The sequence below is a fragment of the Colius striatus genome, chromosome 8 (genome assembly GCF_028858725.1).
Source record: "Colius striatus isolate bColStr4 chromosome 8, bColStr4.1.hap1, whole genome shotgun sequence".
In the NCBI taxonomy this organism is placed as follows: Eukaryota; Metazoa; Chordata; class Aves; order Coliiformes; family Coliidae; genus Colius; species Colius striatus.
In genome coordinates, this window is record NC_084766.1 from 22731505 (window position 1) to 22747407 (window position 15903).

At 39.7% G+C, this 15903-nt stretch overlaps 1 protein-coding gene across 5 annotated transcripts in view; it reads right to left on the reverse strand.

Annotated features, from left to right (window-relative positions):
- Nucleotides 1-15903, reverse strand: part of BLNK (B cell linker) — a 101046-nt gene that overhangs the window by 34284 nt on the left and 50859 nt on the right. The window contains exon 1 of one of the 5 annotated variants that reach the window (XM_010209295.2): nt 14304-14444. The exons of 3 other annotated variants lie outside the window; for them this stretch is intronic. In XM_010209295.2, the coding sequence (XP_010207597.2) occupies nt 14304-14350 (47 nt within the window). In that variant the 5' untranslated portion in view covers nt 14351-14444. Of the gene's footprint in view, nt 1-14303; nt 14504-15903 lie in introns of those variants that run through there. One more of the 5 variants, XM_062001360.1, reaches the window with a different exon arrangement.

The following is a 15903-nucleotide window of genomic DNA, read 5'->3' on the forward strand; positions in this document are numbered from 1 at the left end:
CCAGCTGATATAATACACTACAGCTGACAAGTTTTACAAAGAACTGTCTGTCCAACTTGGTGGTTTTAGAGAGAAAACAGAAAAGATGAGAGACAGATAGTAAAGGCTATAGAGAGTGTTCTCCAATCCTTAATGATCTCAAACTCAAGCCCAAAGGCCATTTTGGATTGAAGAGGAAAGTGAAGCACAGAAGGACATTTATACACTAAACGCATTGCCTGATCTGCATATCTGCCCATCTCTCAAATACTTATCTTAGGCCAATATTCCAAGTAAAAAGGTTCATTGCAGCAAGAACTTATAAAAGCAGCAGCCCTGAGGAAATGGAGGCTACTGTGGCCCAACGTAGACAGCCCTTGTTTCAGGGTCACAACTACAACTTACTTTCTTCTTAATGCCTGAGAGCCAGGTCCTCATTAGTAACTAATGCTTTTCTCTAGTTGCTCTCTTGGGATGAACAAATACTAGAAACATTCAAGGGCCTCAGCCAGCTAATATTGTAAATGAAAATAATCAGTAATGCTAGTTTTAACTTGCATTGCCTGTAATTAAAGATAATTAAGAGGGCAAACTTAAGAGTTGTGTTTCTTAACTACAAGCACCAACTCTTCATTCAAATTGGTTGAGAGATTTTTATGTAAAATCAGGCCTGCAGATAAAGGTGCAGTCTGTGTCTGAATCTTTGAAACGCTTTTCAGCAATAGACAGCAATGTTCAGATTCAGTTTAATTGTGACAGGTATAGACTGGATGGGACCCTTTGATCAGCAACTCTGCATACAGAACAGATTTTCAAACTTCTGCTGATGATACATTTAGAAGGCTTGGCTCTAGGTGCTTCTAAAAAGTTTTAGGTTTCTTAAAAATACCATTAGAAATTCTACACGTAACAACATAACAAAAAAGACCATTCAGTGAATCCTAAAAGGAAACATTTTTTAGGCCTGGGTTGCTTTACTAATGTTGACCTCTAGAAATTCAGGATTATCAGATGTATTGACAAAGGGGTCACTAGCTGTGATAACATATGTAAAGGAAGGTGGAAAGGTTTACCATTGCAGATACAATAGACTCTGAAAGAAGTATTTGCTGTGTCACTAAATACCTAGCTGTGCTCAAAGACTGGCAAGGCTGCCTTGAGATAAAACAAAAAGAAACTAAACCACCCTCTCTTTGATCTGGTCACAGCTCAGTATATAAGAAATGTATGTCAAGTGAAGGGCAATGGGTGGGCCTGGCCTGTGACACATCCCCAAGCTCAAACATCAGCTGGCAGCTTTTGGCCCTTCTGCATGTAAGATATTCCACAAAAGCTTACCAAAGTTAAAATCATTTTGAAGAAAGAAAAATATAGATAACATGAGGAAAAATAAAGTGTGTAATAAGCCTCCAACTCAGACATAAGATGAGGTACAAAAGTCCCCAGACTTTATAAAGAGAAGTCAGATCTGTGTAATAAGGAATTCTTCCACCATTTAAATACAATTTCTTGAAAATTAGTTTAATTGGTATTCTAAGGCTGTGAAGACATTTACACATTCATATTACATAAATATGTCTATTATGGCTCAGAGCAGTTGGCATGCATGGCTCCTCAGCAGCCACAGCCTCCCTCTGCTCCTGGGAACATAGAGGGATTTCATGGGTACACAGACTTGTGCACAGTGAATCCAGCAATTTGGACCTCCCATGTGACCACTGTCAGTATTTCAACTGTACAGCTGCCTATGTCACATGGTGAGTGACAGCCCATAACAAGTGACACTCCTCTGCTACAAGAATTTATCACCTGGGCACAACTGCTTCAGCGCATCTGGCTGTGAGCACAGATGTGTGTGTGTGTCTGTGTTTGGGAGTGGTGCTGATCATGTTTTTTGAAACAGGGCTGACTGCAGCGTCAGTAGGGAGTGGTGACAAAACAAAAACCAGTTTTCCATGAATCACAGGAAGTTATCTCTATTACAAACATACTTATTTCTGTTTATCTAGAGGATCAGAATTGTACCTTCGTAAATTTCTGGTGCTCACAGGGCTGTCTGAATCACCTGGTTTGCCTCTTGAAAAATCCCTGTTTGGACTCAGAGACCAGTTTCTTTAGTTAAAAAGGGCAGAATTTTGAACAGGGTACGGGTCTAAAAGGGAAGCTTTTGTAAGCAAATTGTCATGTTCAGTATTAAGTGATCTGCAGATTTCTTCTCCTTCTAACATCAGTTAGATTTTTAACTGATGAAGTTGAATTGATTTCAAAATAGTAATAACAATAAAAAACGACACTGTAAGTCAGCAAGTCTGCACTCCAGTTTCAGTTTTTACCTTTTTGAGTAAATCTGTTTCTCCTTGACAGGGTACCCTGTAGGTCAGTGTTTAGAAACTCCCATTTTCTGAAGATTATTACTACCTCTATTCACTTAAAGCAAGACTTTATGTAGGTATAGCCCTCATTTTTGTCTGGAGAAAGGCAGCATAACATCACAAAAACAAAAGTATTTTTTTTTTTCAGGAGAATTCAAATGCTTAGCACTGCAAACCCAGAATGGGATTTTGTCCAGTACAAATTTAGACTTTAAAAATATCCCCCCAAAATCCCAGCTGCTTTGGTTATGGAGGTTTTTTTACTGAAAAGAATCACATACATACACACAAAAAAAAGAAAAAAGATCAGGAGGCATACAATGGAATTTGAAGAATAAAAGGTAAGTTATTAGAAGATAAACCCCAAAACTCAAAGAGTAGAAAATTAAAGATTGCTACAGCTACCTCTCATTTAAAAAATCCCCACCATTAAGAGAGGAGGGAACAGCATACTCAGCTCTCTCCTTTACTACTTCTCCCAGCACAATTATACAAGCACCTTCTGCCCAGCTGTCTATATTTTGTGTTTCTATTAGCCTTTAGTTTTATAAACAGGTGTGCAGCTGACCAAATGAAGAAAGTTATTGTTTTTGGACAAATGGGAAAACTGCTTGCTGGGGAGACGGTGGGGGAGAACAACCTGCTCACCTAGAAGGGGTTTGTAAAAGGGTAAAAGTACCACTTGAGATTTTGAAAACCTTGAAGCTCTCATCTTGAACTATCTTCTGAAATTAACAAAGTGCCACCTTTCTTACAGTGGGCTTCTATCAATATAGTGCTCCTGATGTGTTCTTTGTGAAAGAAAAAGGATCTCAATGAACCAGATAAGTGTCTTCATAAAACTTATTTTTGCATTACTTGGCAGTTTTGTGCATCTAAAAACTCCACTCCTTTCCACCTCTCTTCTAATTGCTCAAAAGAAAGCAACAGGAAATTCCTAAATACATAAAGTTCCTAATTCCTCCCACTCCACCTCCTTCAGGTGCTTCAGACTCCACATGAACACACTTCTATATCATATGCAACCTGGATCAGTGAGAGTGGAATTCCTTTGCAAGGAAATACAGGCTGTCATCAGCTGGCTGGATTGGAGCTGGTGTTTTCCAGGGCTATTACATGCGTATGATTCATAAAGATGTAGCTGAATTCTTCACCTGCAATCAGATCAACTGCTTCAGTTGCTGCTGGTTTAAGATAAGGGCTTACTGCCCCTCATCCACCCTGGAAGCTTACGGCAGCCCTCTGCCTGCAATGCTTTCTGTGACAGGAGAGGGGGAAGTTTGGAGCTGGAAGTGGTAACCTATGACACCAAACCATCAGTTCAAGACACTGAGGCTTTGATCTTTATCTGTAAAGCTATCTTAAGTCTGAGGAAAAGTTGAAAGAGGCTTGCTTATGGGGAGAAGTCAATTACAGACACCTATTTGAGAGGATGAAGGAACCACAAATTGTCTTCTGCTGTGTTCATGAGATGCACAAGAGGAAATGACTATAAATAGTTTTGTCAAGAGCTGATTTTTTTTTCATGTCTGAATAACATCCTATTCTGCTCACTTTTGAGTCTTCCACTATTTTATCTAAAGGAAAACCCCATAATTAGAGCAGGTGTGTGTTTATATGGTACATACAGAAGCACAGAAAGGCTAAATATCGATTATACTTTTCATCTTCATATGCCCTCTACATGATATTCACAAAGCAGCTTTCAATATGTCTTGTACTAGTAAGTACTAACATACACTGAGTAAATTAAAATATGTAGCATGTAAAGGTACAATACACATTTGACACAAATCAGTCCTAACACAAAATTAAATAATACAATTACTTCAAGGTGACAGGGAATTTGCACTGAAAGAACCTATGCAGATTTACCAGTGGGGCTGAGACAACTAAAGCCCTATCAATGACACCAACTGCTTGGTACAACTGCTTTCTCATTTTAGATCAAGGATGGGGCTTGTTTTGAATATACATGGACAGTATATTAAACACATGAAATATTTGGTATTAAGTTGATGTACAGGTGTTTTTTTGCAGCTACTTTTTTTATTTAGCAGAGAACAGTAGGCTTGGTTCTTGTTATCTTTCTTTACTACTATTAGGGATGTCCCATCTGGTTTACAAGAATCAGAAAGCACTGTTAGCCAGGCACATTTTAATACAACTTTAAATATACAGATATTTAATAAGAGCTGAAGGCATTTCAGGTTTGGACACCTTTTCCCTCTAATCCAGCTTGCTCTCCCCTTTATATCAACTGAGTAATAGTAGTACAGAAAATAATTAGCTATTACGATATGCTAAGTGCATAGTATGCAAGAGTTTTTGACATAAGAAGTCAAAAGATACTTTCTGTTTTGTAACTGACCTGCTTTGTTCTGAGTCTTTTTGGTTAACTGATCCTTTTTGTGCACCAGCTGTCTGGATATGAACTGATGCATTAAAAACCAAGAAACCCACACAGAAGCTACATTCACAAGGCTTACTCCATTATTCTGAATGGTTTGCAAGCAGCAGAAGGAAACTAAACATTAGGTTACTCAAAAATACAATTCCAGCTAAAATAGAGCGCTGTACCTCCCTGAAGGACTGGTACCCTACAGCCTGGTATGTGAAGGAGAGCAGAAATTTCAAAGATTAAAGTGGTTTTTATATTTCATCAAAAAGAGGAAGCACAAAGTCATTGTAGGGAAGTGAATAAAGACAGGACTTGGTATGGACCCAGAAAATTACCACCTGTCACTGGTGAGATCACTTTTAGTTACAATTCTACAAGCAGTTTTTAAAATGGTGAGAACATTTCTGTCATTCCTGTAGGCACGTAGATTGAAAGCCTACCACAGGCACACAGAGTGAGTGAAAAAGTAAGAAAACTGAGTGAATTGAACACAGAAAGATGAAGGCTTAACTTTGGCATTCAGAGTCATGTTCCTTCTTTTTTACCTCTTCCACAAATTTCAAATCTTCCATTTTAGTTCTGGTCATCTATTCAAGGACATCAGAAAAGTCTAACTATGCAATGGGTTTGACCAAGATTTAGCCAGATGTTTAAACGCATGTCTAACTTCAACTACCTTAAAGTTAGGTAAGTACTTATATTTTGTGTTAAGATCTGGCTAACATAGGGACATAAGCACTGACAAAAGATGAACAAATTTCCTTCATGATCTGAACGCAGCCTTCATCAGTCTGTCATTTAAGATTGCTACCAAAATACATTTCTAATGTAGTGATTTTTATCCAGTAAGTTCATGGATTGTGAAAGAATAAAAAAAATAGTGTGCTTTTTTTAATGGACTGAAAACTTGGTGGACTCAATAGACTGAATGCAAAGCTACTTCTTACTATGGTAGAAGGAGGCTTTTCTAACTTGTTTTTCCTTGAACCAAAAGTGTATTTATATGCATGATGATCTTCATTCGCTCTACCAAATAGTGCTATGACAGCCAAATAAAACAGAGCAGAGCTTTTAGATATGGTATTAAACTTTAGACACTATGATTAGCCTACTCCTAGAGACAAAATAACCCCAGATATCTTAATGCTGCCCAATATTCAGTAGTCACCAAGACAGGTTCCAAGACAGGAGCTTCTATGTATATAGGTTCTAGATAACCTCATAGAATCACAGAATGGTAGGGGTTGGAAGGGACCTTTAGCGATCATCTAGTCCAACCCCCCTTGCAGAAGCAGGCTCACCTAGATCACGTTGCATAGGAACATGTCCAGGTGGGTCTTGAAGACCTCCAAGGAAGGAGACTCCACAGCCCCTCTCCAGGCCTCCCTCACAGTAAAATAGTTTTTTCTTATATTTAAATGGAACATTTTGTGTTCCAGCTTCATCCCATTACCCCTTGTCCTGTTGCTAGCTACTATAGAAAAAAGGAATGTCCCAACCTCCTGACACCCACCATTTAGATATTTTTACATGTTAGTAAGATCTCCCCTCAGTCTCCTCTTCTCCAGACTAAACAGCCCCAGTTCCCTCCGTCTTTCCTCGTATGAAGATGTTGAGGTCCCCTGATTGTCTTGGTGGCCCTGCACTGGGCTCTCTCCAGAAGTTCCATCCCTCTCGAACCGAGGAGCCCAGAACTGGACACAGGACTCCTCATATATCTACTTAGTGCAAGGCAGTGACTCACTTAAGCATTTTTACAAATTTCCATTGCTTTTTGTAGAGCAAAAATTTGCCTAAAAGGTATTGCATTATTGGTTCTGTTATACTTGCTCAGCAAGAAAAGGAATAAAGAAAAAACCCCATAAATGGATTTTCAGCATGTTTTTAAACTATCCTTTATGGCAGGGGTATAGGATAATGGACACATGGAGACTAAAATACTGCTGTACTTGTGCAGAAATTGTTTTTGCTCAAGCTACAGAAGCATTATATCCACCACAGATCTGAGGTGGCGCTGCAAGGATCTAACAGAGGCTACTCATGCATCTTTTTCGTTTATTTTGTATTGAAGTCTTTCAAATTTTTTTAGAACTTTGGAGAAGTATTTTGGTCCCTAGGGTTATAGGTCCAATGTAATGGAGCCCATATGTGCTGCTACTGAAGGGAAACTCTGTTCGTCTCTGCCCTAGGTGCTTACACAGCTATGACAAACCATGGAACTTCCAGCTGGGAAACTAACTTCTTTTAACTTTTGCCAACTTAGATATCATCAGAATCAGATCCAGCTTCATCACATGGTCATGGGAACCCTAGTGCCAGTGTGAGGAGAGAAATGAGTTGCAGAAAAAGCAAGGGCATTGGGAAAATGGAAGAAAGGGACCTACCCTTTTGGCTGCAGCTCAGCCTTACACCAAATTAAATTGGCCATGGAACTACAGCTTCAGCAGTACTTGGCTGCTCTGTGCTTCTTGCAGAGATGCCTCTAGTGTCTATATTTTAAGAGGTGAATGAATTATTTAACCATATAGTATAGCCACTTGTATTAATAGTCTACTTCATCCAGCTGCCCTTGCAATACACTTGAAAAACATGAGTATGTATTTTTCAGATGCGTTATTTACCCTTTCTTCCATAGTATTTACTGTGTACTATGTAATTTATGTTGATGTCATAAACCTGTAGCATTGCTTCTGCAAAGCATCTGCATTCTGCAATGCAAAGCATCTGACTTTGCTTACATCTGGAAAACAAACTGGTCCAAAATGTATACACTAACAGATTAGATAAAGATGCTAACAGAATTTCCAAGCTTCTTTTACCCCTCAGTCATTTACCGAGGCTGTCACAAACCAAACCTATTTACAAAATATATAAAGTCCTTTCACAGTCTACCAAAAATCTAACATACTTCCCTACAGACAAATGAGAAAACACTGACACTTTCAGCCATTGTTTTCCATCAGTTTTCCAATTCTCTTGTCAGCTGAGTGTATAAAATCAGTGATACTTCTTTCTGAAAGAAACATTTGCTTATCTATCACACTGTAACGTGCTTTGGGGTATCTAGACTATAAAGGATGTTATATAAAAGTCAGTCCTCTAATGCAGCAATAATTTTAAGACATACAGGAAACATACAAGAAAAAAAACCCTACACAGTGAGCAGATACAGATGATTTAGCCATCGGAAGATGACTAAAAATTACTTTTAACTGAATCCTGCAGTCAAACTCCACCTCTGAAAGAAGTTGAGACACTTCCATTAAGTACATCACATAGAATGGGCCACAAATTTCCCTCATTGCATACAGCATTGTGTTACAGCGGAGAAGTACAGTTTAATCCTGAATTATATTGGTCCAATAAATTAAAAGGAAACATTCATGTTTTTTAAATGTTTTTGCAAATGTTATGTAAAATGATCTGAACTGTACATGTTGTCATTTTTCAGTTTCTGTTCTGCAGAGACTAGAAATCTTATTTTTGCCCAGGTTTGGTCACAATGCTGGACTACCTACAGCATTAACATTTAAGATTTCATTCATCCTTCAAAAAGAAAGCAAAACCAACAGAATTCTTAGCATATTTTAAAATGTTCCAGTGATATCTTGTCTGATTTGTTACAATCATGAAGATGGTTAGCCAGGATTTTTTTATCAGGTTAAATGGTTTTCCAAAACTAAATTTACCAAAAGCAGAACTAAAACTTGATTCCATTGCTCTTGATGACAACTTTTTCCAAGAGCTTTGCTTCCCAAGACTATCAATCATCTCTCTGAGAGACAATCAAATAGCAGAGTCATTTCCCAAGGTGATAAACAAAGCCGTTAAAACCAATACTTATTTTCAAATCAAGAGGTATTTACAGCAATTTCTACTAATGTGGGAACTCTTTTTCTCTCCCTCTTGGTAAACTATTAATGTTGTTTTCCCACACTGTAATGGCTGACATAAGTCGTAACAGTGTGGAGGGCCTTTTTGCAACATGTTATGATTACCATATTTGCCATCCAAAAGAAAAGCATCTATCACATTATAATGAAATGTGTAGTATGTAGGTTTTGAATGATTCTGTAAAACAGTAATTTGTTCTAGGATCAACACATCGCTGGGTAGCTGCGATGTCATATGATGATTTGCTATCTAGCACTCTGCACAGCTGTATAGGGTGTAGTTTTAAAGTAATGGTGAAAAATGGTTACACCAAGTTTGATGGAATGGGTGTTTTTTTTTCCATGGCCAAGAAAATTAATGTCTTGGGTTATTTGCTTGGCTGTTGGTCATTTATTATTTGACTTTTTTTTTTAATAAAAAAGCAAGTCTTTAGATGCAGCCTGTATTCCTAGCTTTTGCTGAATAACTGACAGCCACAGCCCTAAGATAATGTCATTTGTGATTGCTGTACTTGGCTAATGCTCCTGCTGTGGACAGCTATTTTGGCAAAACTACACTGTCCCTAGAAGACCTAATTTTATTTGGAAGAGGGTGTATATGAGGCAGTGGTGGAAAAGCTATAGCAGGGACTGAACACTTTTGCCAGCGCAAGTAGAATAAAACTGTAGGTACTATAAGCACACAGCTCAACTTGTGAACAGGCTACACTCTTACACTGCTACCTAAGTATAGAGATTAAACTAGGCCTTTTCACCATAATTTCAATGTTACACTGCATAGTTTTGTTCATATTGCCACATTTTCATTTAAAACATGGGTAGATCACAGTCACAACTAAACCAAATTTTCTATAAACAGCATCATAGGCAGGAAGTTCTGTCTACGAAAAATTTACCATGTGGTGATTTTGCTATATATATTAAAAAAGTACTGGGTTTTGTGGGAGAATTTTAGGGCAGCTTGGAGACTGGTCCAGGCAAGATGACATAGCTGGAAAGAAAGATGATAAACAAGAAAAAGGAGAAAATTTAAAGGGATTGTTAGAATGAAATACTAGTGCAGAGGAAAAGGAAGAAAGGAGGACAAATGCAGCTGGGGTGGAGGCTATGCTATGCTGAAGCAAGGTCAGAGGGAAAAGCAACAGAAGGATTTGACGGGAAATTCCCAGTTTGGGAAGCCAAACTGGGGACGAAAGAACAGATTTTTACAGCAGTATTTGTTCAAGTTTGTCTTTCGTATCTCATTCCATTCCAAAGTCCAGAGGTGAGAGACTCATAAACTGTTTAAACTGACAGGAAGCTAGAGGAAATAGAGATTATACAGCTCTATCATTTAATTACAATCCCATGCTTTGTATGTTAAACTAGACCTAATAATCCTACAGAAAGAACTTCTGTTTGCACTCATCAGTGCAGCAAACATAGCTAGTGACCTCCTTTTCCTCCCTGCCTGTGAAATTCAATTAGAAGAACTGCACACTGTTGGCAGTGTGATTTCATGTGACCTTATACTCAGCCTACACTTTGTTAGGCTATAATATGGGTGCGCCACAAAAGCTGCTGTCATGACAGTGTTACATGTCCTTAGTCTGAGAGTGGAGGTCGACTAGACATGCTAGAAAGAGAAGAACAGAGTGAGTAGAAAAGTTTTGCTGAGGGGGCCATGACTTGTCAAGAAGAGAAAGCAGTGAGAAACTAAAAAGGGTTGATCTGGAACAATCTCACGTGATTTGGGCCTTAAGACCACTGAGCAGTGTAAAAGTAAACGGTCATTTGCATTTCCTCCCAAGTCTACAAACTAAAAAGGGCAAAAGATGTTCAAGTTGAATGTGGACTTTGGTGCCTAGTTCTGTCATGGGGAGCACTCTCTAGCTTACTTTGAAACTCCAGTTTCTTTCCTCCTTGAGTTTCTTTTTGTTCTTTTGTCTTGTTCAAGTCCATTGACGCAATAAATGATGTTAAAATTTTACTTGAAAAAACATTAAGTTTGCTTGCTACAATTAACTATTAACAGGAAGTAGTAGAACTTCTGTAATAAAATATTTTCTTACAGTGCAATACTAATGTTCAGATATTCCCCATTCATTTTATCAAAAAGTAAATATTCCCTATGATAAAACATCCTATACATAAAAGGTATTAGTTTACAGTTAAATATAATTTAACTCCCAAATTAATTAGTTTTCTGATTATACATTTTCCAGAGGAAACCGCCAAAAAACTCTCTGGTAAAGAAGAGACCTAGTACAGTCAAGCTATCTCTATCAATAGAAAATTAGGGAAGACCATAAATACTTTTAAATTTCACAGACAACTAACAGACATTCAGGAATTAAGGAAACTCCTCTTGATTTAGCTAGGACTTAAACCTTCCTGCTTACTAAGAGATGTTAAAATGAAACATTGCAAAGAAACTGACACACTTGTCCAAAGAGAGAAAAAAGGTCAGTTGCTTTGTTTCACTTGCTTCTTATTTAGGAGTTATGGTTGGAGATAGTGATGTTAAGGTTTTGTTTTTTCTTTTTTGTGGTTGAAGAACTGCTGCAAATTAATGAAGTCACTGGAAACAAACATGAAACTGTGCTCTTGGAAAAGTCTGTTTGTAATCTGGAAGTTGTTGGCTGCATGACCTTCGGCAAGTGGAGGCATGTGGTATACTTTTGGTTCCTGCCATGATTTGCCCATCACTGCAGTGATGATAGCTTTGAAAATGTCTTTGAGATGCACAGCTAAAGACGGCTAGGAGTAAAGAGTCATTGTTAAAGTTTGTGGTCATAATTAAAAAATGCAGCATGAATGAAGAGATGCTATAACAGAATAATATATAGGAGCTAGAAATTATTTAAAGATCAGGAGCTGGAGGCTCACAGCCTAAGGACATTGAGTCTGCAGGTTTAGTGATGTGTCTTTAGAGTTACTGACTTCCTCTTACCTTTGCCTGATCATGAGTGCACCTATTAATCACAGAATCATTTAAGTTGGAAAACACCTTTAAGATCACCAAGTCCAACCACTAACCAAACACCGCCAAGTTTACCACTACATGTATATATTTGCAGCATAAATTCTTTTTCTGAAGTTCAGGCTGAAATCAAGGCATGCTAGAGCCTGCCATGGCAGTATGGCTATTGCTTGTATATTCACACTTTAGAAAAACATTCAAAGTACCGAATTATTTGTATGCACCACAAAGTAATTTCTCTCATGATAAATAATCAAGTCTTGGAATGAATTTTTCCTGACTATATGGAAGCAATTAGAACACATAATGTACTCTTGGGGAATACCTGTATAATACTGTGCATACCTTGTATTACAAAGTACAAAAATAATACTAAAATTCCACAAAGTTCCAGCATTCCTATCCAACCGACATTAAAGTTGAGTGCCTTAACTGCAATGTCCATATCACCTCGTAGTTAAGAGGCACATAAGAACACTTACAGTTTTTATTCCTGCAATAAACAAACAAATGGAATATGTCAAGAATTCAGATTGGACATAAGACTTAAGGTCTGGTAGGCTCAAATATACCCATGGAGAATAGATGAGCTTAACAAAGCCACATAATATCTAGTTTTTCAGGTCTACACTTAGAAAAATCAAAAGCTGTACTCTCAGACACTGACTCAACAGCAGTGCTACTTTCATGTTTGCTGCTACAAAGCAGAAATTTTAAGAAACCTGTGTTTAGGAAAAACAGGAACGACAATTACACCAACTGAAACTATGGTAGGAATAGTTCTTGGTATTGCATCTTGGCATATGGAGGAAGGAAGATTTAACATAGCCATTTAGTTCAAGTAACATTCAGCACAAACCCTGAACCATCGATGTGTCTTCTGTGCAGACAGGAGGCCGTATTAGGAAGTCCACTGCATTGTTAATAAGTCACGTAGCACAAGGGGGTATTAAGCTGTTTCAAAGAGGGAAGAAGAGGCTGCCACCATGTTATGCTGCTCTCTCCCCAGATTTGCACATCTCTCATACATTTGTACTATGAATATGTACTCACAGAAAGTTCTGCCTTAAACTTTTAAGTTCCCAACACTGTAGTAAGACCATGTAGCAAACCAGCCAAATTTCTGCCTATGGAGGTATTTCAACATGCTCAAATCGAAGCATGTGTGCACTTCCACTGCACGTGGCAAGAACACTCACACGTTTCAGAAGTGTGTGCTCCTACCTTTCTTGCACAACTAGGATGAATTAGCCAAAAAGAGAAGAGGAAAAGTAGCTTTTAATACTTCAATACAGAAAAGCAGAGATACCTTTTCCTCTTCCTTATTTTACAACAATATTAAAACTTAAGATAAGACGAAGAGCGTCAGCCAGCATAGAAATGCAGCAGGGGTGTGATGGCTGCCTTTCTAGTTTAGGGAAATTATAACCACCACATGTAGACCATCCCCCTCCCCGTATGCTTTAAAGTACTCATGCTTGAATCTTTTGCAAAAGTGCAGAAGATGCATCCCTGCTACATTTTTGTCACAACAGTGTGTGTTTTATATCTTTTTTGTACCCGTAACTGTCTAGATGGTATCAAGCTTCCCATCATATCACACAGCTTATTATCTTGAGATAGCTAGTTCAGACCAACGTTGAGTCCCAACACCTGTTAGAACATTTTAAGCTATTTAAGGTGATAAACTGTTGACAATAAGGAAATTCAGTCTTCTTTCCCCGGCCATCACAGAACTTTTGCCCAGACTGTAGGATGTTGTCTGCCAGGATTTTATTAGGTGTGCCTGCCTGATGAATACAGTGGTCACTGCAGTTCTTCAAGTATACCCACTCTGCCCAATATTTCAACAGTATGGAAAGAGCCAATATAAACAAATGCCATTCCATCAAAATCAGCTTTACAAGGGATTATTCTGATTTGCTCAAAGGCTTTTGGGGAGACGGAGACTTGATGATAGCTTATAAAAGATTACTGAATGCTCAAGTGTGAGTTATTTTAGCAAAACAAATTCTGGTATTTCATTCTTATTTTTAATAGGGGAAAAAAGTTTCTGTGCTACTTGAATCTGAAACAGGACTTCTTTTAACTATTCAGAAAAAAACCCCAACAAGCCTTGAGGTGCCAATTCCACCAGCACACCAACCAAGTCACAGTAAAAATACTTCAGTAATGGTCAGCTTCTGCATTTTGCCTCTCAAACCCTGTATTTAACATGGTTCTCCTTCACTTAGGAACATTTCCCATTTCTCTCTAGTCCACCAGTTCTTTCGAAGATTAGAAAATGTTACAGAACTACAAAAACTATCTTCACAGGGCACTCTCATTAAACCATTAAGAATTTTTTTCCTGATTTTTACAAGGCACCTGCATGTCAGTGAGTCAAAGACTCTTATAGCTTTGAAAACAGATACTTTAAAGATTTTTTTTGGTTGATGGGTGGGTTTTCTTATTACAGACGAATGAGATACACGTTTTTCTTTGAAATCTGTGTCAGATTAAGCACTCCAGACCTGTATTTGCCTTCCGCACTTCCCTGTACCGCCCTGGCAACCTACCTAATACCTCCGTTTTACTCTAAAACTTCTGCCAACTTCCTTGTGCCTCGGCGTTTCCCAATCCCCGCAGCTCCAGGGAGGAGAGCGGCTTCACGTCCCTCTCCCCACCCAGAGGAGGTCGAGTGGCCCTGGCCCTACCTGAGCTTCTCCCCGGCCGGCACGGTCAGCTTGTTCAGCCTGTCCATGCTCGGCTGGCACACGTCGCACTCTTCCCGTCCCGGCACCTGCCGCTGCCTCCTCTGGGGTCGGCGGCTCGGAGCGCGGCAGAACCCTGCCCGCCGCTAATGCCTCCGCCGGGTTAAATCGCGACCGAGCCGGCTGTTGAAGCCGCGCTCCGTCCTGCCCGCAGGCGGTGGCAGAGGAGGGACCCGCGGAGGCGTGGCGCGGCCCAGCCCCGCCGCCCGCCCCCGCCCCGGCCCGTGCGGCGCGCAGGTGGCTGCGGAGCCGGCGGCCGAGGTGGAGCCTGTGGAAATGGGAGCGCGAAGCCTCCGCAATCCGCGCCTGCCTTTAGACGTTTCGGAGTGCCTTAGGGAAGAGCTGGCTTGGCCTGGGAGGAAGGTGAGGCAGCAGTTCGGATCCCCTGGTTTTACAGTGGTCAGAGTTAGATAAGGGGCAGTGGGCTGTGGCCAGGTAACCGGCTCGCAGCTAGTGTCTAGCCTCAGGTGGGTCCGCAGCCTGCTGGAACGATGCAAGCGCTTGGCACTCCTCCCCACTCCTCCGTGCTTCCCGGTGAGGATGTGACAGGTAGCAGCATGCTGCCGTGGGAACTCTTGCCTTCCCAGAGGTCCTCCAGCAAAGCTATAGAAAACCACTCTGTTATCCCCCATCCTTTTGAATGTAACTGTAACCCTTACAGTTAAGTAAAAACAAACAAACAAAAAGTTTTAAAAACGTTTAAAAAAGTTGCACATGGTATTTCTCTAGGGAGGGCCCACAGTGCACAAATTGCCCTTTTTGGGTTATCTGATAAAGTTTGTGTACTTTCAGGAATAGCATAATAATTTTGAGTGACATTTACTACACAAAACTTTGGAATTCCATCCTATGTTTTGTCTGACTCTGAACTGGATACCTTTGAAATTTTAGTCCTTAAATGTCATTTAAAAAATTATAGTAATTTTGAATTAGTGAAAATTAATACTCTGGTAACATGAAGAAGTGGGTATAAATAAATTTCAGTGTTGCTTTACTTTTTGCTTCTATAATCTTCCCACAATATCTGAGCAGATATCAGAGTATAGGGTTTGCTCAGTAGGCTCATGCAGTGATTTTTCTTATGCAACTGCCACTTGCCTGGCTGTTGCAGAAGTCCCATACCATTTCCCTTTGAGATCTTGGATGTACTGCCATACTGGTTTCGCCTTGTTTCTTCCTGACTTGACACTTCACAGGTTTAGTTTTAATGCTCTGTAGCACTTGGTGTGGAGAACTTTCAAGCCTGTCCTTGCAGTACTGTCATCTCGCTGCTCCCAGGAAGGGGCTGTTGATGCCTTGTGCTCAGGTCAGTCCCCAAGCCCCCTGTGCTCTGTGCTTTGTAAGTGTGGCTCATGCAGGATGTCTCATCCCTGTGATCTGCTGATCCATGCCTTTGTGCAGTGGTGCAGTGAAACAGACTGGGAAGGAGTCTGCTCCAAATAATCTAGCAAAAAGTCACAAAAAAGAGCGTTTTAACTGCATCAGTTCCTTGATTGGGTGCACAGATGTTTGTGAGGGTGCAGGACAGAGTAGGAGGAATAGG